Source organism: Oncorhynchus keta, unplaced genomic scaffold (assembly GCF_023373465.1).
Source record: "Oncorhynchus keta strain PuntledgeMale-10-30-2019 unplaced genomic scaffold, Oket_V2 Un_scaffold_6796_pilon_pilon, whole genome shotgun sequence".
NCBI classification, from domain to species: domain Eukaryota; kingdom Metazoa; phylum Chordata; class Actinopteri; order Salmoniformes; family Salmonidae; genus Oncorhynchus; species Oncorhynchus keta.
The window spans coordinates 20,001-40,948 of NW_026290989.1; the positions used below are offsets into that span (position 1 = coordinate 20,001).

At 46.3% G+C, this 20,948-nt stretch overlaps 2 protein-coding genes across 22 annotated transcripts in view; both read right to left on the bottom strand.

The window, feature by feature from the left end:
- LOC118382264 (huntingtin-like) overlaps positions 1-20,948 on the bottom strand; it is a 29,400-nt gene that overhangs the window by 6,117 nt on the left and 2,335 nt on the right. The window contains exons 3-9 of one of the 2 annotated variants that reach the window (XM_052517317.1): positions 19,772-19,948; positions 18,914-19,118; positions 16,774-16,824; positions 14,964-15,041; positions 7,200-7,606; positions 1,024-1,141; positions 811-929 (exon numbers count right to left, since the gene is read on the bottom strand). In XM_052517317.1, the coding sequence (XP_052373277.1) occupies positions 811-929; positions 1,024-1,141; positions 7,200-7,606; positions 14,964-15,041; positions 16,774-16,824; positions 18,914-19,118; positions 19,772-19,930 (1,137 nt within the window). In that variant the 5' untranslated portion in view covers positions 19,931-19,948. The remainder of the gene's footprint in view (positions 1-810; positions 930-1,023; positions 1,142-7,199; positions 7,607-14,963; positions 15,042-16,773; positions 16,825-18,913; positions 19,119-19,771; positions 19,949-20,948) is intronic. The other variant, XM_052517318.1, reaches the window with a different exon arrangement.
- Positions 9,770-12,919, bottom strand: LOC127929350 (uncharacterized). Of its 20 annotated transcripts, none has more exons than XM_052517319.1 (4): positions 12,081-12,919; positions 11,906-12,025; positions 11,148-11,207; positions 10,785-11,092 (listed from the first exon to the last, which is right to left on the bottom strand). In XM_052517319.1, exons 1-4 carry the CDS (start codon positions 12,590-12,592, stop codon positions 10,879-10,881), a joined length of 906 nt encoding a protein of 301 aa, XP_052373279.1. In that variant the 5' UTR covers positions 12,593-12,919; the 3' UTR covers positions 10,785-10,878. The 20 variants fall into 20 exon arrangements, 2 of the variants coding, with proteins under 2 accessions (XP_052373279.1, XP_052373281.1); XM_052517321.1 differs by lacking the exon at positions 11,148-11,207 and adding an exon at positions 11,553-11,612; XR_008134584.1 differs by lacking the exons at positions 10,785-11,092; positions 11,148-11,207 and adding exons at positions 9,770-10,362; positions 10,693-10,747 and having other exon boundaries at positions 11,728-12,919.

Here is a 20,948-nt window from a genome sequence, read left to right on the forward strand (position 1 = left end):
ACGTCATAAGATATTATAAATTAGTGGGGGTTTTATCTAACGTCATTAGATATTATAAATTAGTGGGGGTTTTATCTAACGTCATTAGATATTATAAATTAGTGGGGGTTTTATCTAATGTCATTAGATATTATAAATTAGTGTGTGTGTGTGTGTCTCTCCGTGTGTGTGTGTGTGTCTCTCTCCGTGTGTGTGTGTCTCTCCGTGTGTGTGTGTCTCTGTGTGTGTGTGTGTCTCTCTCCGTGTGTGTGTGTGTGTGTGTGTCTCTCTCCGTGTGTGTGTGTGTGTGTGTGTGTGTGTGTGTGTGTGTGTGTCTCTGTGTGTGTGTGTCTCTCTCTGTGTGTGTGTTACTCTCCGTGTGTGTCTCTCTCCGTGTGTGTGTGTGTGTCTCTCCGTGTGTGTGTGTGTGTGTCTCCGTGTGTGTGTGTGTGTGTGTGTGTGTCTCTCTGTGTGTGTGTGTGTCTCTCTCTCCGTGTGTGTCTCTCTCCGTGTGTGTGTGTCTGTGTGTGTCTGTGTGTGTCTGTGTGTGTGTGTGTGTGTGTGTGTGTGTGTGTGTGTGTGTGTGTGTGTGTGTCTCTGTGTGTGTGTGTGTGTGTGTGTGTGTGTGTGTGTGTGTGTGTGTGTGTGTGTGTGTGTGTGTGTGTGTGTGTGTGTGTGTGTGTGTGTGTGTGTGTGTGTGTCTCTGTGTGTGTGTGTGTGTCTCTGTGTGTGTGTGTGTGTGTGTGTGTCTCTGTGTGTGTGTGTCTCTGTGTGTGTGTGTCTCTGTGTGTGTGTGTGTCTCTGTGTGTGTGTGTGTGTGTGTGTGTGTACCTTGTTCTCCTGCTCTGTGGTCTCCACTGGTTCCTCCTTTGGTATGAAGTGATCCACACTGCTGTCTGACGCCTGTCTGTTGTGACCTCTGCCCTCTAGGAGGTGGGGTCTACTCAGAGCTACAACAACAACAACGTCAGTACTGTATGTATGTGTCTGTAACATGTGTGTGTGTTTGTAACACGTGTGTACTGTGTGTGTAGCGTGTCGTACCCAGTGCGGACTGGGAGAAGGGTTCAGGGTGTGATGAAGGTACGGCTCCCTCTTCTTCCTCATCCTGTAAAGTTCCAATCTGCATCCCTGAATACAGACTCTCACTGGTGTCCAACACCTACACACACAGAGACACACAGAGAGAGACACACACAGAGAGACACACACACAGAGAGACACACACACACACAGAGACACACACACACACACACACAGAGACACACACACAGAGAGACACACACACAGAGAGACACACACAGAGACAGCCACACACACACACACACAGACAGACACACACACACAGAGACAGACACACACACACAGAGACAGACACACACACACAGAGACAGACACACACACAGAGACAGACACACACACACAGAGACAGACACACACACACACACAGAGACAGACACACACACACAGACAGACACACAGACACACACACACACACAGAGACAGACACACACACACAGACACACAGACAGACAGACACACACACAGACACACAGAGACAGACACACACACACACAGAGACAGACACACACACACACACAGAGACAGACACACACACACAGACACACAGACAGACAGACACACACACACACAGACACACAGACAGACACACACACACACACACACACACACACACACACACACACACACACACACACACACACACACACAGAGACAGACACACACAGAGAGACACACACACAGAGAGACACACACACAGAGAGACAGACACACAGAGACAGACACACAGAGACAGACACACAGAGACAGACACACAGAGACACACACAGAGAGACAGACACAGAGACAGAGAGACACACACAGAGAGACACACACAGAGACAGACATCAGTGACTGAGGTTCATTATTCAACACACAAGTCCAGTATGTTAGTTCAGCAGACAAGAACACGTCCACTCTTCATAGCTACTGACAGCTGATCGTCTACCGGGCATAACGACAGTCTACCGGGCATAACGACAGTCTACCGGGCATAACGACAGTCTACCGGGCATAACGACAGTCTACCGGGCATAACGACCGTCTACCGGGAATAACGACCGTCTACCGGGCATAACAACAGTCTACCGGGCATAACAGCCGTCTACCGGGCATAACGACAGTCTACCGGGCATAACGACAGTCTACCGGGCATAACGACCGTCTACCGGGCATAACGACCGTCTACCGGGAATAACGACCGTCTACGGGCATAACGACAGTCTACCGGGCATAACGACAGTCTACCGGGCATAACGACAGTCTACCGGGCATAACGACAGTCTACCGGGCATAACGACAGTCTACCGGGCATAACGACAGTCTACCGGGCATAACGACAGTCTACCGGGCATAACGACAGTCTACCGGGCATAACGGCCGTTAACAACAGTCTACCGGGCATAACAGCCGTCTACCGGGCATAACGACCGTCTACCGGGCATAACGACCGTCTACCGGGCATAACAGCCGTCTACCGGGCATAACGACCGTCTACCGGGCATAACGACAGTCTACCGGGCATAACGGCCGTCTACCGGGCATAACGGCCGTCTACCGGGCATAACAGCCGTCTACCGGGCATAACAGCCGTCTACCGGGCATAACGGCCGTCTACCGGGCATAACAGCCGTCTACCGGGCATAACGACCGTCTACCGGGCATAACGGCCGTCTACCGGGCATAACGGCCGTCTACCGGGCATAACGGCCGTCTACCGGGCATAACGGCCGTCTACCGGGTATAATAACAACAGTCTACCGGGTATAATAACAACAGTCTACCGGGTATAATAACAACAGTCTACCGGGTATAATAACAACAGTCTACCGGGTATAATAACAACAGTCTACCGGGTATAATAACAACAGTCTACTGGGTGTAACAACAGTCTACTGGGTGTAACAACAGTCTACTGGGTATAATAACAGTCTACTGGGTATAATAACAGTCTACCGGGTATAATAACAGTCTACCGGGTATAATAACAGTCTACCGGGTATAATAACAGTCTACCGGGTATAATAACAGTCTACTGGGTATAATAACAGTCTACCGGGTATAATAACAGTCTACCGGGTATAATAACAGTCTACCGGGTATAATAACAGTCTACTGGGTATAACAACAGTCTACTGGGTATAACAACAGTCTACTGGGTATAACAACAGTCTACTGGGTATAATAACAGTCTACTGGGTATAATAACAGTCTACCGGGTATAATAACACCAGTCTACTGGGTATAATAATAACAGTCTCCTGGGTAAAATAACAGTCTCCTGGGTATAATAACAGTCTCCTGGGTATAATAACAGTCTCCTGGGTATAATAACAGTCTCCTGGGTATAATAACAGTCTCCTGGGTATAATAACAGTCTACTGGGTATAATAACAGTCTACTGGGTATAATAACAGTCTACTGGGTATAATAACAGTCTACCGGGTATAATAACAACAGTCTACTGGGTATAATAACAGTCTACTGGGTATAATAACAGTCTACCGGGTATAATAATAACAGTCTACTGGGTATAATAATAACAGTCTACCGGGTATAATAACAGTCTACCGGGTATAATAACAGTCTACTGGGTATAATAACAGTCTACTGGGTATAATAACAGTCTACTGGGTATAATAACAGTCTACTGGGTATAATAACAGTCTACCGGGTATAATAACAGTCTACCGGGTATAATAACAGTCTACCGGGTATAATAACAGTCTACCGGGTATAACAACAGTCTACCGGGTATAATAACAACAGTCTACTGGGTATAATAACAGTCTACCGGGTATAATAACAACAGTCTACCGGGTATAATAACAGTCTACCGGGTATAATAACAACAGTCTACTGGGTATAACAACAGTCTACTGGGTATAAAAACAGTCTACTGGGTATAATAACAGTCTACCGGGTATAATAACAGTCTACCGGGTATAATAACAGTCTACTGGGTATAATAACAGTCTCCTGGGTATAATAATAACAGTCTACTGGGTGTAACAACAGTCTACTGGGTGTAACAACAGTCTACTGGGTATAATAACAGTCTACTGGGTATAATAACAGTCTACCGGGTATAATAACAGTCTACCGGGTATAATAACAGTCTACCGGGTATAATAACAGTCTACTGGGTATAATAACACCAGTCTACTGGGTATAATAACAACAGTCTACTGGGTATAATAACAACAGTCTACTGGGTATAATAACAGTCTACTGGGTATAATAACAACAGTCTACTGGGTATAACAACAGTCTACTGGGTATAAAAACAGTCTACTGGGTATAAAAACAGTCTACTGGGTATAATAACAGTCTACCGGGTATAATAACAGTCTACCGGGTATAATAACAGTCTCCTGGGTATAATAACAGTCTCCTGGGTATAATAATAACAGTCTACTGGGTGTAACAACAGTCTACTGGGTGTAACAACAGTCTACTGGGTGTAACAACAGTCTACTGGGTATAATAACAGTCTACTGGGTATAATAATAAGAGTCTACTGGGTATAATAACACCAGTCTACTGGGTATAATAACAGTCTACTGGGTATAATAACAACAGTCTACTGGGTATAATAATAACAGTCTACTGGGTATAATAATAACAGTCTCCTGTGTATAATAATAACAGTCTACTGGGTATAATAACAGTCTACTGGGTATAATAACAACAGTCTACTGGGTATAATAACAGTCTACTGGGTATAATAACAGTCTACCGGGTATAATAACAACAGTCTACCGGGTATAACAACAGTCTACCGGGTATAACAACAGTCTACCGGGTATAACAACAGTCTACCGGGTATAATAACAACAGTCTACTGGGTATAATAACAGTCTACTGGGTATAATAACAGTCTACTGGGTATAATAACAGTCTACCGGGTATAACAACAGTCTACCGGGTATAATAACAGTCTACCGGGTATAATAACAGTCTACCGGGTATAATAACAGTCTACCGGGTATAATAACAGTCTACCGGGTATAATAACAACAGTCTACTGGGTATAATAACAGTCTACTGGGTATAATAACAGTCTACCGGGTATAATAACAGTCTACCGGGTATAATAACAGTCTACCGGGTATAATAATAACAGTCTACCGGGTATAATAACAGTCTACCGGGTATAATAATAACAGTCTACTGGGTATAATAACAGTCTACCGGGTATAATAACAGTCTACCGGGTATAATAATAACAGTCTACCGGGTATAATAATAACAGTCTACCGGGTATAATAACAGTCTACGGGTATAATAACAGTCTACGGGTATAATAACAGTCTACTGGGTATAATAACAGTCTACAGAACTCATTCCATGATGTGGGTTAACAGTTACTACAGAACTCATTCCATGATGTGGGTTAACAGTTAACTACAGAACTCATTCCATGATGTGGGTTAACAGTTAACTACAGAACTCATTCCATGATGTGGGTTAACAGTTAACTACAGAACTCATTCCATGATGTGGGTTAACAGTTACTACAGAACTCATTCCATGATGTGGGTTAACAGTAACTACAGAACTCATTCCATGATGTGGGTTAACAGTTAACTACAGAACTCATTCCATGATGTGGGTTAACAGTTAACTACAGAACTCATTCCATGATGTGGGTTAACAGTTAACTACAGAACTCATACCATGATGTGGGTTAACAGTTAACTACAGAACTCATTCCATGATGTGGGTTAACAGTTAACTACAGAACTCATTCCATGATGTGGGTTAACAGTTAACTACAGAACTCATTCCATGATGTGGGTTAACAGTTAACTACAGAACTCATTCCATGATGTGGGTTAACAGTAACTACAGAACTCATACCATGATGTGGGTTAACAGTTACTACAGAACTCATTCCATGATGTGGGTCAACAGTTACTACAGAACTCATTCCATGATGTGGGTTAACAGTTAACTACAGAACTCATTCCATGATGTGGGTTAACAGTTAACTACAGAACTCATACCATGATGTGGGTTAACAGTTAACTTCAGAACTCATTCCATGATGTGGGTTAACAGTTACTACAGAACTCATTCCATGATGTGGGTTAACAGTAACTACAGAACTCACTCTATAATCCAACAAGAGAAAAGCAGAGAGAACTAGATCAGGAGAGGGGGAGCAAGGGGGGAGAGGGGAAGGAGGGGAGGAGGGGGAAGGAGGGGAGAAGTGGGAAGGAGGGGAAGAGGGGAGAGAGAGGTAAGGAGGAGCGAGGGGAGGGGATTCGTTTTAGATTTCTGAAGAGTTTCAATGATCTTTCTAAGAAAACTAATAAATCACCAAACAAGAAGGATGGGGAAAGCAACCAATCAGGAGGATTAAATCCTTGACTCCAGATTGCCATGGAAACGAGAGAGGGGGAGAAGGGGCGGTTCTTAGCAGGGAGTAGAGTACGGTCTTAAGGAACGGGGGGCGGGTTCGGACGAACGAGAGTGACAAGAACAAAACGGAACTACAGCCAGGTATATCCCCCTCCCCTATGACATCATCAACCAATCAGCCAATCACCTTGCTACTACCGCTAGAGGAAGCGTCGGCGCCAGAAGAGAGGGAGGAAGAAGAAGCAGCAGCAGCAGCAGCGGAGGAGGAAGAGGAGGAAGAGGAGGAGTAGACGGAAGAGTCGCTGTCGGACGCGTCTGGACCCTCGGTGGAGGTCGGAGAGGGAGGGGCCTCGAACGGCGGCTCCACCATCACCCGTGGCAACCGCGGACGCGACTGCGTGTCACGGGGTGGGTGGGGAGGGAGGGAGGGAGGAGGGCAGACCATAGAATCAGAATTAGAGGAACGGACATTCCCATTCAAAGCAATGTTACGCCAACCACTGTGAGCCTCAGTGTTTAACACATGCAACCAACAGCATTTAGTGGGTTCAGAAACCTGCACGACCGACGATGGGGTTTTGATTCATTCTACTGAGTCTAATTCTATGGTCTGGGAAACCTGGTCCATCCCAACTGATTCAAATCACTCATTCCAACTCCAATCTCTAATCTCTAATCTCCCCAGTATCAGCAACATCGGAGGATAATCCAGTGCGTTCGCTTCTAGTAAATCAAATCAAAACTACTTCTCTGTTAGTAACAAAGTCTCACTCCTACATGTCGGGCAGACTTACGAGTTCAGCAACGTCTGAAGGCGTGACGGCCGAGTCCGGCCCCTCTGTGGTGGTCTGCGACGAGTCGGCGCTCGGGGGCAGCGAGGGGTCTCCCAGGGGGTCCAGCAGGGGCCCGTCGGGCATCTCCGTGCTCTCCGGTGTGGCGTAGTCGGCCGTTTCCGGAGTAACGTTAGCCCCGCTGGAGCTGTGGCTGAGCATGTCCTCGTCCTCTGCGTTGTCATTGGGCGACTCGGGAGTCCCCGCCCCTCCCTCGCCGCCAGACGTCCCGAGGGCAGTCGTTCCTTGTTCCGAGGAGGCGCCACCGAGGTCCACGGAGTCGCCGGGCTGCAGAGCATGCTGTGAGGAGCGGGGCTGCTGGGTAATGATGTCGACCACCTGGGCGGTGGCGTCGGCGCCCGCGACAGAGGCTGAGTCAAGGTGGGAGACACATTAAAATCATCACCCTCCCTCTCAACCTCATCTTTCAATACAACAGACAGGGGAGAGTAAAGAATGGACCCCCCCCCCCCCACCCGTTTGGTTCTATTTGATTGAAGTTGTACTGCTAACAGATGACTGGGTCTGGAGAGTAAAGAATGGACCCCCACCCCCCACCCGTTTGGTTCTATTTGATTGAAGTTGTACAGCTAACAGATGACTGGGTCTGGAGAGTAAAGAATGGACCCCCCCTCCCCCCCCCCACCCGTTTGGTTCTATTTGATTGAAGTTGTACTGCTAACAGATGACTGGGTCTGGAGAGTAAAGAATGGACCCCCCACCCGTTTGGTTCTATTTGATTGAAGTTGTACAGCTAACAGATGACTGGGTCTGGAGAGTAAAGAATGGACCCCCACCCCCCACCCATTTGGTTCTATTTGATTGAAGTTGTACAGCTAACAGATGACTGGGTCTGGAGAGTAAAGAATGGACCCCCCACCCATTTGGTTCTATTTGATTGAAGTTGTACTGCTAACAGATGACTGGGTCTGGAGAGTAAAGAATGGACCCCCTCCCCCCACCCGTTTGGTTCTATTTGATTGAAGTTGTACTGCTAACAGATGACTGGGTCTGGAGAGTAAAGAATGGACCCCCCCCCCACCCGTTTGGTTCTATTTGATTGAAGTTGTACTGCTAACAGATGACTGGGTCTGGAGAGTAAAGAATGGACCCCCCTCCCCCGTTTAGTTCTATTTGATTGAAGTTGTACTGCTAACAGATGACTGGGTCTGGAGAGTAAAGAATGGACCCCCCCGTTTGGTTCTATTTGATAGAAGTTGTACTGCTAACAGATGACTGGGTCTGGAGAGTAAAGAATGGACCCCCCCGTTTAGTTCTATTTGATTGAAGTTGTACTGCTAACAGATGACTGGGTCTGGAGAGTAAAGAATGGACCCCCCACCCGTTTGGTTCTATTTGATTGAAGTTGTACTGCTAACAGATGACTGGGTCTGGAGAGTAAAGAATGGACCCCCACCCCCACCCGTTTGGTTCTATTTGATTGAAGTTGTACTGCTAACAGATGACTGGGTCTGGAGAGTAAAGAATGGACCCCCCTCCCCCCGTTTAGTTCTATTTGATTGAAGTTGTACTGCTAACAGATGACTGGGTCTGGAGAGTAAAGAATGGACCCCCCCTCCCCCTCCCCCGTTTAGTTCTATTTGATTGAAGTTGTACTGCTAACAGATGACTGGGTCTGGAGAGTAAAGAATGGACCCCCCCACCCATTTGGTTCTATTTGATTGAAGTTGTACTGCTAACAGATGACTGGGTCTGGAGAGTAAAGAATGGACCCCCCACCCGTTTGGTTCTATTTGATTGAAGTTGTACTGCTAACAGATGACTGGGTCTGGAGAGTAAAGAATGGACCCCCCCCGTTTGGTTCTATTTGATTGAAGTTGTACTGCTAACAGATGACTGGGTCTGGAGAGTAAAGAATGGACCCCCCACCCGTTTGGTTCTATTTGATTGAAGTTGTACTGCTAACAGATGACTGGGTCTGGAGAGTAAAGAATGGACCCCCCACCCGTTTGGTTCTATTTGATTGAAGTTGTACTGCTAACAGATGACTGGGTCTGGAGAGTAAAGAATGGACCCCCCACCCGTTTGGTTCTATTTGATTGAAGTTGTACTGCTAACAGATGACTGGGTCTGGAGAGTAAAGAATGGACCCCCTCCCCCCACCCGTTTGGTTCTATTTGATTGAAGTTGTACTGCTAACAGATGACTGGGTCTGGAGAGTAAAGAATGGACCCCCCACCCATTTGGTTCTATTTGATTGAAGTTGTACAGCTAACAGATGACTGGGTCTGGAGAGTAAAGAATGGACCCCCTCCCCCCCCACGTTTGGGTCAATTTAAATAGTTATTTTTGCCTGGTGTTGTGTATGATATATTCACATCTCGTTAAAGGGATTTTTTATGAATAATGACTCAATGTTTTATAAATTTAAAATCACAACTATGACTAAAACAGAATACTACTATGTTACTGTATGGATGTATGAATCTTATTATAATCATGAAACTAAATATAACGTGTGTAGTTTTAATCAAGAATTAGAACAAGGACCGTCTGTTCCTTGTTAGAAACTAATGGAGTTTATGGTCAGACCGGCTGGAATGCTGTGTTCCTTATAGGACATCCTGTCCCAGGGAGGAGAGAGACCTTGGGCTATACTGACTTTCCTAACAGGACATCCTGTCCCCACACAGGGAGGGGAGAGACCTTGGGCTATACTGACATTCCTTATAGGACATCCTGTCCCCACCCAGGGAGAGGAGAGACCTTGGGCTATACTGACATTCCTTACAGGACATCCTGTCCCCACCCAGGGAGAGGAGAGACCTTGGGCTATACTGACATTCCTTATAGGACATCCTGTCCCAGGGAGAGGAGAGACCTTGGGCTATACTGACATTCCTTATAGGACATCCTGTCCCAGGGAGAGGAGAGACCTTGGGCTATACTGACATTCCTTATAGGACATCCTGTCCCAGGGAGAGGAGAGACCTTGGGCTATACTGACATTCCTTACAGGACATCCTGTCCCCACCCAGGGAGGGGAGAGACCGTGGGCTATACTGACATTCCTTATAGGACATCCTGTCCCAGGGAGAGGAGAGACCTTGGGCTATACTGACATTCCTTATAGGACATCCTGTCCCCACCCAGGGAGAGGAGAGACCTTGGGCTATACTGACATTCCTTATAGGACATCCTGTCCCAGGGAGAGGAGAGACCTTGGGCTATACTGACATTCCTTATAGGACATCCTGTCCCAGGGAGAGGAGAGACCTTGGGCTATACTGACATTCCTTATAGGACATCCTGTCCCAGGGAGAGGAGAGACCTTGGGCTATACTGACATTCCTTATAGGACATCCTGTCCCAGGGAGAGGAGAGACCTTGGGCTATACTGACATTCCTTATAGGACATCCTGTCCCAGGGAGGGGAGAGACCGTGGGCTATACTGACATTCCTTATAGGACATCCTGTCCCAGGGAGGGGAGAGACCTTGGGCTATACTGACATTCCTTATAGGACATCCTGTCCCAGGGAGGGGAGAGACCTTGGGCTATACTGACATTCCTTATAGGACATCCTGTCCCAGGGAGAGGAGAGACCTTGGGCTATACTGACATTCCTTATAGGACATCCTGTCCCAGGGAGGGGAGAGACCGTGGGCTATACTGACATTCCTTATAGGACATCCTGTCCCAGGGAGGGGAGAGACCGTGGGCTATACTGACATTCCTTACAGGACATCCTGTCCCCACCCAGGGAGAGGAGAGACCTTGGGCTATACTGACATTCCTTATAGGACATCCTGTCCCCACCCAGGGAGAGGAGAGACCTTGGGCTATACTGACATTCCTTACAGGACATCCTGTCCCCACCCAGGGAGAGGAGAGACCTTGGGCTATACTGACATTCCTTATAGGACATCCTGTCCCAGGGAGAGGAGAGACCTTGGGCTATACTGACATTCCTTATAGGACATCCTGTCCCCACCCAGGGAGGGGAGAGACCTTGGGCTATACTGACATTCCTTATAGGACATCCTGTCCCAGGGAGAGGAGAGACCTTGGGCTATACTGACATTCCTTATAGGACATCCTGTCCCCACCCAGGGAGAGGAGAGACCTTGGGCTATACTGACATTCCTTACAGGACATCCTGTCCCAGGGAGAGGAGAGACCTTAGGCTATACTGACATTCCTTACAGGACATCCTGTCCCAGGGAGAGGAGAGACCTTGGGCTATACTGACATTCCTTATAGGACATCCTGTCCCCACCCAGGGAGAGGAGAGACCTTGGGCTATACTGACATTCCTTATAGGACATCCTGTCCCCACCCAGGGAGAGGAGAGACCTTGGGCTATACTGACATTCCTTACAGGACATCCTGTCCCCACCCAGGGAGAGGAGAGACCTTGGGCTATACTGACATTCCTTATAGGACATCCTGTCCCCACCCAGGGAGAGGAGAGACCTTGGGCTATACTGACATTCCTTATAGGACATCCTGTCCCAGGGAGAGGAGAGACCTTGGGCTATACTGACATTCCTTATAGGACATCCTGTCCCCACCCAGGGAGGGGAGAGACCTTGGGCTATACTGACATTCCTTATAGGACATCCTGTCCCCACCCAGGGAGGGGAGACCTTGGGCTATACTGACATTCCTTATAGGACATCCTGTCCCCACCCAGGGAGAGGAGAGACCTTGGGCTATACTGACATTCCTTACAGGACATCCTGTCCCCACCCAGGGAGAGGAGAGACCTTGGGCTATACTGACATTCCTTATAGGACATCCTGTCCCCACCCAGGGAGGGGAGAGACCTTGGGCTATACTGACATTCCTTATAGGACATCCTGTCCCAGGGAGAGGAGAGACCTTGGGCTATACTGACATTCCTTACAGGACATCCTGTCCCCACCCAGGGAGAGGAGAGACCTTGGGCTATACTGACATTCCTTATAGGACATCCTGTCCCCACCCAGGGAGAGGAGAGACCTTGGGCTATACTGACATTCCTTATAGGACATCCTGTCCCCACCCAGGGAGAGGAGAGACCTTGGGCTATACTGACATTCCTTATAGGACATCCTGTCCCCACCCAGGGAGAGGAGAGACCTTGGGCTATACTGACATTCCTTATAGGACATCCTGTCCCCACCCAGGGAGAGGAGAGACCTTGGGCTATACTGACATTCCTTATAGGACATCCTGTCCCCACCCAGGGAGAGGAGAGACCTTGGGCTATACTGACATTCCTTATAGGACATCCTGTCCCCACCCAGGGAGGGGAGAGACCTTCGGCTATACTGACATTCCTTATAGGACATCCTGTCCCCACCCAGAGAAAGGAGAGACCTTGGGCTATACTGACATTCCTTATAGGACATCCTGTCCCAGGGAGAGGAGAGACCTTGGGCTATACTGACATTCCTTATAGGACATCCTGTCCCCACCCAGGGAGAGGAGAGACCTTGGGCTATACTGACATTCCTTACAGGACATCCTGTCCCAGGGAGAGGAGAGACCTTGGGCTATACTGACATTTCTTACAGGACATCCTGTCCCAGGGAGAGGAGAGACCTTGGGCTATACTGACATTCCTTATAGGACATCCTGTCCCAGGGAGAGGAGAGACCTTGGGCTATACTGACATTCCTTATAGGACATCCTGTCCCATGGAGAGGAGAGACCTTGGGCTTGTCGTAGATTATTTAACAGGTGGTAGACAGCGTGGGAAGACTTATGAACTATACCGACATTGTATCGGAGTGGAGGAAGGACAATTTAAAACCTATGACGTCATATTTAGTATATAACCTGATGTAAATTGTGCTGTCATCAGTACTCTCGAGAATAAACGCTATTGATTGATTTTGAGACTGGCCTCTGTCCATTTTATGCAAATTAAGTATCTTACAAATTCTTAGAAAATGGGCAGAGTGTTTTAATTGAATTGGTTGATGAACATATAGGAATAAAATATCTATACTTAAAGTACGTGATTGAGGTCTGTCCTTATAATGTCGTATTTGTGAATTTTGTACGGATGGGTGGTAGGGATATATGCGTACCCACTTCCAATTGTGACAGATTAGTTTGCAGTTTAAGTGCTCTACGGTTTTCCTTCCTTGTTGGATGGTTGGTTAATACGGATGGTTGGTTCATATGGATGGTTGGTTAATACGGATGGTTGGTTAATACTGATGGTTGGTTCATATGGATGGTTGGTTAATACGGATGGTTGGTTAATACGGATGGTTGGTTCATAAGGATGGTTGGTTAATACTAATGGTTGGTTCATAAGGATGGTTGGTTAATACGGATGGTTGGTTCATACGGATGGTTGGTTAATACGGATGGTTGGTTCATAAGGATGGTTGGTTAATACGGATGGTTGGTTCATAAGGATGGTTGGTTAATACGGATGGTTGGTTCATAAGGATGGTTGGTTAATACGGATGGTTGGTTCATAAGGATGGTTGGTTCATAAGGATGGTTGGTTAATACGGATGGTTGGTTAATACGGATGGTTGGTTCATACGGATGGTTGGTTAATACGGATGGTTGGTTCATAAGGATGGTTGGTTCATAAGGATGGTTGGTTAATACGGATGGTTGGTTCATAAGGATGGTTGGTTCATAAGGATGGTTGGTTCATAAGGATGGTTGGTTCATAAGGATGGTTGGTTCATACGGATGGTTGGTTAATACTGATGGTTGGTTCATACGGATGGTTGGTTCATAAGGATGGTTGGTTAATACTGATGGTTGGTTCATAAGGATGGTTCACATGAGAATGAACTGCGGGATACAGGCCTATTCCCTGTCACACTAACATAAGGATGGTTGGTTCATACGGATGGTTGGTTCATATGGATGGTTGGTTCATACTGATGGTTGGTTCATACTGATGGTTGGTTAATACGGATGGTTGGTTAATACTGATGGTTGGTTCATATGGATGGTTGGTTCATACTGATGGTTGGTTCATACTGATGGTTGGTTCATAAGGATGGTTCACATTAACAGTGAACGGCAGGATTACAGGCCTATTCCCTGTCAGTTTCATAAATCCTATGTTCCATGAGTTAATATTTGAATATTCATAATAGTGATAGTTAATCATTTTAATAGACCCCCCCCCCCCTAATGATAATACGATTGGCTCGACATGATGTCGGATACCATGGCAATTAACGAATGATTTACCTTTAAACGAATCCAAACAATTGGATAAGCATTGTGCCAACATGTCATAACAATAACAAATAAATAACAACAACAACAATAAATAATCATAATAAATAATAACAATAATAATAATAATTAATAATAATACAAAATAATAATAACACATAGTAATCATAATAAATACGTAGAACGTAGAATGTATGCACACATGACTGTAAGTCGCTTTGGATAAAAGCGTCAGCTAAATGGCATATATTATTATTATTATTATTATATTAAATAATAACAATAGTAATAACAATAAATAATTAATAATAATAAATCATAACAATAATAACACATAATAATAAATAATCATATTAAATAATAACAATAAATAATAAATAATGAATCATAATAAATAATAACAATAAATAATAAATAATGAATCATAATAAATAATAACAATAAATAATAAATAATTAATCATAATAAATAATAACAATAAATAATAAATAATTAATCATAATAAATAATAATAATGAGCTTGAGTGATATGAATGGTGATGTTCCTGTATTCTGTCTCACCTGTAAAGGCCCCGGTGGTGACCTCTGCCCTCTCAGGGTCGTCCTCCAACCCCTCCTCCTCCCCCGACAGCATCTTGCCTGGGACACACAGACAGGATAAAGACGGCTACTGTAACATGACCAGTCAGCAGTGTTAAGAGAAAGCTGTGGTAAAGAGGACTACTGTAAACACAGTGTTAGAGAAAGCTGTGGTAAAGAGGACTACTGTAAACACAGTGTTAGAGAAAGCTGTGGTAAAGAGGACTACTGTAAACACAGTGTTAGAGAAAGCTGTGTTAAAGAGGACTACTGTAAACACAGTGTTAGAGAAAGCTGTAGTAAAGAGGACTACTGTAAACACAGTGTTAGAGAAAGCTGTGGTAAAGAGGACTACTGTAAACACAGTGTTAGAGAAAGCTGTGTTAAAGAGGACTACTGTAAACACAGTGTTAGAGAAAGCTGTGTTAAAGAGAACTACTGTAACACAGGTCGCTACATGACCAGTCAGCAGAGTTAGAGAAAACTGTGGTAGACCAATGGTTCTCCAACCTCTCCTCTGGGCCCCAAAGTCCTTCCATGTATTTCAACTATTCTAAAGCTAAAACAACCTGATCCAACTGATCAACTGATGCACAATTTCTTCTTTAGTTTCATCAGACATACTAGCCCAGGAACACACCAAACTAGTCCAGGAATACATCAAACTAGTCCAGGAATACACCAAACTAGTCCAGGAACACACCAAACTAGTCCAGGAACACACCAAACTAGTCCAGGAACACACCAAACTAGTCCAGGAACACACCAAACTAGTCCAGGAACACATGAAAACTAGTCCAGGAATACATCAAACTAGTCCAGGAACACACCAAACTAGTCCAGGAACACACCAAACTAGTCCAGGAACACACCAAACTAGTCCAGGAACACATGAAAACTAGTCCAGGAATACATCAAACTAGTCCAGGAATACACCAAACTAGTCCAGGAACACACCAAACTAGTCCAGGAACGCACCAAAACTAGTCCAGGAACGCACCAAAACTAGTCCAGCAACAAACCAAAACTCGTCCAGGAACACACCAAACTAGTCCAGGAACGCACCAAAACTAGTCCAGGAACACACCAAAACTAGTCCAGGAACACACCAAACTAGTCCAGGAACACACCAAAACTAGTCCAGCAACAAACCAAAACTCGTCCAGGAACACACCAAACTAGTCCAGGAACGCACCAAACTAGTCCAGGAACGCACCAAACTAGTCCAGGAACGCACCAAAACTAGTCCAGCAACAAACCAAAACTCGTCCAGGAACACACCAAACTAGTCCAGGAACGCACCAAAACTAGTCCAGGAACGCACCAAAACTAGTCCAGGAACACACCAAAACTAGTCCAGGAACACACCAAAACTAGTCCAGGAACACACCAAACTAGTCCAGGAACACACCAAAACTAGTCCAGGAATACACCAAAACTAGTCCAGCAACACACCAAAACTAGTCCAGGAATACACCAAACTAGTCCAGGAACACACCAAAACTAGTCCAGGAACACACCAAAACTAGTCCAGGAATAAATTAAACTAGTCCAGGAATATATCAAACTAGTCCAGGAACACACCAAAACTAGTCCAGGAACACATCAAACTCGTCCAGGAATAAATTAAACTAGTCCAGGAATAAATTAAACTAGTCCAGGAATAAATTAAACTAGTCCAGGAATACATGGAAACATGTTGAATGGCTGGGGGTGCTGGAGGAGAGGTTTGGGAAACACTGTTTCAGGTAGAGGGAGCAGGACACAGGAGAGAGTTTAAAAAAAAAATCACCTTTCTGTTTTCTGAGGAGGAGTGGACTATTACAGGAAGACCCGCCCCCGGCTGCCAGCAGGAAACAGGAAGAACACACACAGGAACAGGAAGTGAAGGAGAGAAAAGAAGGAAAGCCCCATGGAAAATAGGCATTATACCCCAGACAGACAGAGGAACAGAGTTAGTTAGTAAGAGAAGATATTCATCCCAAATGGCACCCTATTCCCTATATAGGGAATAGGGCTCTGGTCACTAGTAGTTCACTATATAGGGAATAGGACTCTGGTCACTAGTAGTTCACTATATAGGGAATAGGGCTCTGGTCACTAGTAGTTCACTATATAGGGAATAGGGCTCTGGTCACTAGTAGTTCACTATATAGGGAATAGGGCTCTGGTCACTAGTAGTTCACTATATAGGGAATAGGGCTCTGGTCACTAGTAGTTCACTATATAGGGAATAGGGCTCTGGTCACTAGTAGTTCACTATATAGGGAATAGGGCTCTGGTCACTAGTAGTTCACTATATAGGGAATAGGGCTCTGGTCACTAGTAGTTCACTATATAGGGAATAGGGCTCTGGTCACCAGTAGTTCACTATATAGGGAATAGGGCTCTGGTCTAAATTAGTGCACTATATAGGGAATAGGGCTCTGGTCACTAGTAGTTCACTATATAGGGAATAGGGTTCTGGTCACTAGTAGTGCACTATATAGGGAATAGGCCTCTGGTCACTAGTAGTTCACTATATAGGGAATAGGGCTCTGGTCACTAGTAGTGCACTATATAGGGAATAGGGCTGTGGTCACTAGTAGTGCACTATATAGGGAGTAGGGCCCTGGTCACTAGTAGTTCACTATATAGGGAATAGGGCTCTGGTCACTAGTAGTTCACTATATAGGGAGTAGGGCCCTGGTCACTAGTAGTTCACTATATAGGGAATAGGGCTCTGGTCTATAGTAGTTCACTATATAGGGAATAGGGCTCTGGTCACTAGTAGTTCACTATATAGGGAATAGGGCTCTGGTCACTAGTAGTTCACTATATAGGGAATAGGGCTCTGGTCACTAGTAGTTCACTATATAGGGAATAGGGCTCTGGTCACTAGTAGTTCACTATACACTGAGTGTACAAAACATTAGGAACAGCTGCTCTTTCCATGGGGAGGAGACGGGTTAAAGAACGATTTTTAAGCCTTGGGATAAATGAGACATGGATTGTGTCTGTCTGCTATTCAGAGGGTGAATGGACAAGACAAATGATTTAAGTGCCTTTGAACAGGGTAGGAGGTGCCAGGTGCATCTAGAACTGCAACGCTGCTCAACAGTTTCCAGTGTGTATCAGGAACGGTCCAACCACCCAAAGGACATCCAGTCAACTTGACACAACTTGTGGAAAGTGTTGGAGTCAACATGGACCAGCATCCCTGTGGAACGCTTTTAACACCTTGTAGAGTCAACATGGACCAGCATCCCTGTGGAACGCTTTCAACACCTTGTAGAGTCAACATGGACCAGCATCCCTGTGGAACGCTTTTAACACCTTGTAGAGTCAACATGGACCAGCATCCCTGTGGAACGCTTTCAACACCTTGTAGAGTCAACATGGGCCAGCATCCCTGTGGAACGCTTTCAACACCTTGTAGAGTCAACATGGACCAGCATCCCTGTGGAACGCTTTCAACACCTTGTAGAGTCCCTGACCTGATGAATAGAGTCTGTTCTGTGGTCCTTCTGTAGCTCAGTTGGTAGAGCATGGCGCTTGTAACGCCAGGATAGTGGGTTCGATTCCCGGGACCACCCATACGTAGAATGAATGCACACATGACTGTAAGTCGCTTTGGATAAAAGCGCCTGCTAAATGGCATATATTATTATTATTATTATTATTATATTATAGGACAAAAGGGGGTGTAACTCAATATTAGGAAGGTGTTCCTAATGTTTTGCATTCTCAGTGTATAGTGAGCCTTTTGGGACCAATCAGCAGACAGCAACAAAATAAAAAGAATAGAGAGATAGGAGGCGGAGCTCTGTACAGTGACTGGCAGAGAATTCACCCAATGACTGGCCTTTGTCATTCGAAACTAAACGATTTAACCGACAAGAGCAATCCACCAACGACCAATCAGTATTCGTTTGATTGACGGGCGGACTAACCAATGAACTCCAGGATGCTGCCGGAGTGGGCGCGTCTCTCCACGTCCCGTCGGAACACGCTGGCGTGCGGAACGCTGCCGGGCGTAATGAGCATGTGCAGTAGCTCCGGGGGAGGAGTCCGGAACATCTGCTGCATCAGTTCCAGAGAGGCCGTCACCACGTTGTGGTCGCCATGCTGGCTGTAGTGGAGAGTCAACTCATAGACCTGGACACACACACACACACACACACACACACACACACACACACACACACACACAGTCACCACGTTGTGGTCGCCGTGCTGGCTGTAGTGGAGAGTCAACTCATAGACCTGGACACACACACACACACACAGTCACCACGTTGTGGTCGCCGTGCTGGCAGTCACTCATAGACCTGGACACACACACACACACACAGTCACCACGTTGTGGTCGCCGTGCTGGCTGTAGTGGAGAGTCAACTCATAGACCTGGACACACACACACACAGTCACCACGTTGTGGTCGCCGTGCTGGCTGTAGTGGAGAGTCAACTCATAGACCTGGACACACACACACACACACACACAGTCACCACGTTGTGGTCGCCGTGCTGGCTGTAGTGGAGAGTCAACTCATAGACCTGGACACACACACACACACACAGTCACCACGTTGTGGTCGCCATGCTGGCTGTAGTGGAGAGTCAACTCATAGACCTGGACACACACACACACACACACAGTCACCACGTTGTGGTCGCCATGCTGGCTGTAGTGGAGAGTCAACTCATAGACCTGGACACACACACACACACACACACACACACACACACACACACACACACACACACACACACACACACACACACACACACACACACACACTGACTGACTTGCAGTAGCTGTTCAGGCGTGGGCTGTAAGTCTGCCTCCTTCCTCATGACTCCAAAGCTTCCTTTCAGGCTGGTGGTCCTGTCCTGTTGCTGTAGTTGAGGCATCAGGTAAGACCTGGAACAACACCCCCAGGACCAGGTGGTTAGGATGTTCCTCATCGACAGGGACCAACAGACCTGGGCTGAGAGTGGAGATGTTCACCTCATCTACCGAGACCAACAGACCTGGAGGGAGAGAGAGATGTCACCTCATCTACAGAGACTAACAGACCTGGAGAGAGAGAGATGTTCACCTCATCTACAGGGACTAACAGACCTGGACACACATCTACAGAGACTAACAGACCTGGAGAGAGAGAGAGATGTTCACCTCATCTACAGGGACACAACAGACCTGGAGAGAGAGAGAGATGTTCAACTCATCTACAGAGACCAACAAACCACAGAGAGAGACAGATGTTCACCTCATCTACAGAGACACAACAGACCTGAGAGCAGTAGCTGTTCACGTCATCTGAGACCAACAGACCTGAGAGAGAGAGCCTCCTACCGAGACCAACAAACCTGGATGAGAGAGAGAGATGTTCACTTTCATCTACAGGGACTAACAGACCTGGAGTTGAGGATCAGGTAACATCTAGGGTTACCAACACCCCCAGGACCAGGAGAGAGATGTTCCTCATCTACAGGGACCAACAGACCTGGAGGGAGAGAGAGAGATGTTCACCTCATCTACAGGACCAACAGACCTGGAGAGACAGAGAGAGAGAGAGAGAGAGAGAAATCTGAGATGCCTGTGCTATGGGCTGGTTGTGTCATTGGTACTGAGAGCAGGACGATGAGCAGCCAGGGCTAAAGATAAGAGAGATGACAGTGATGGACTGGTTGTTTTTACAGAGACCAACAGACCAGCAGGACGTTGAGCATCTACAGAGACTAAATGATAAGTGAGATGCCTGTGCTATGGACTGGTTGTGTTCATCTACTGACCCAGCAGGACGAGAGAGAGAGCAGCCAGAGGCTAAATGATAAGTGATGATGCCTGTGCTATGGACAGATGTTGTGTTTGGTACAGACCCAGCAGGACGTTGAGCAGCCAGGGCTAAATGACAGTGATGATGCCTGTGCTATGGACTGGAGTGTTTGGTACTAACAGACCCAGCAGGACGTTGAGCAG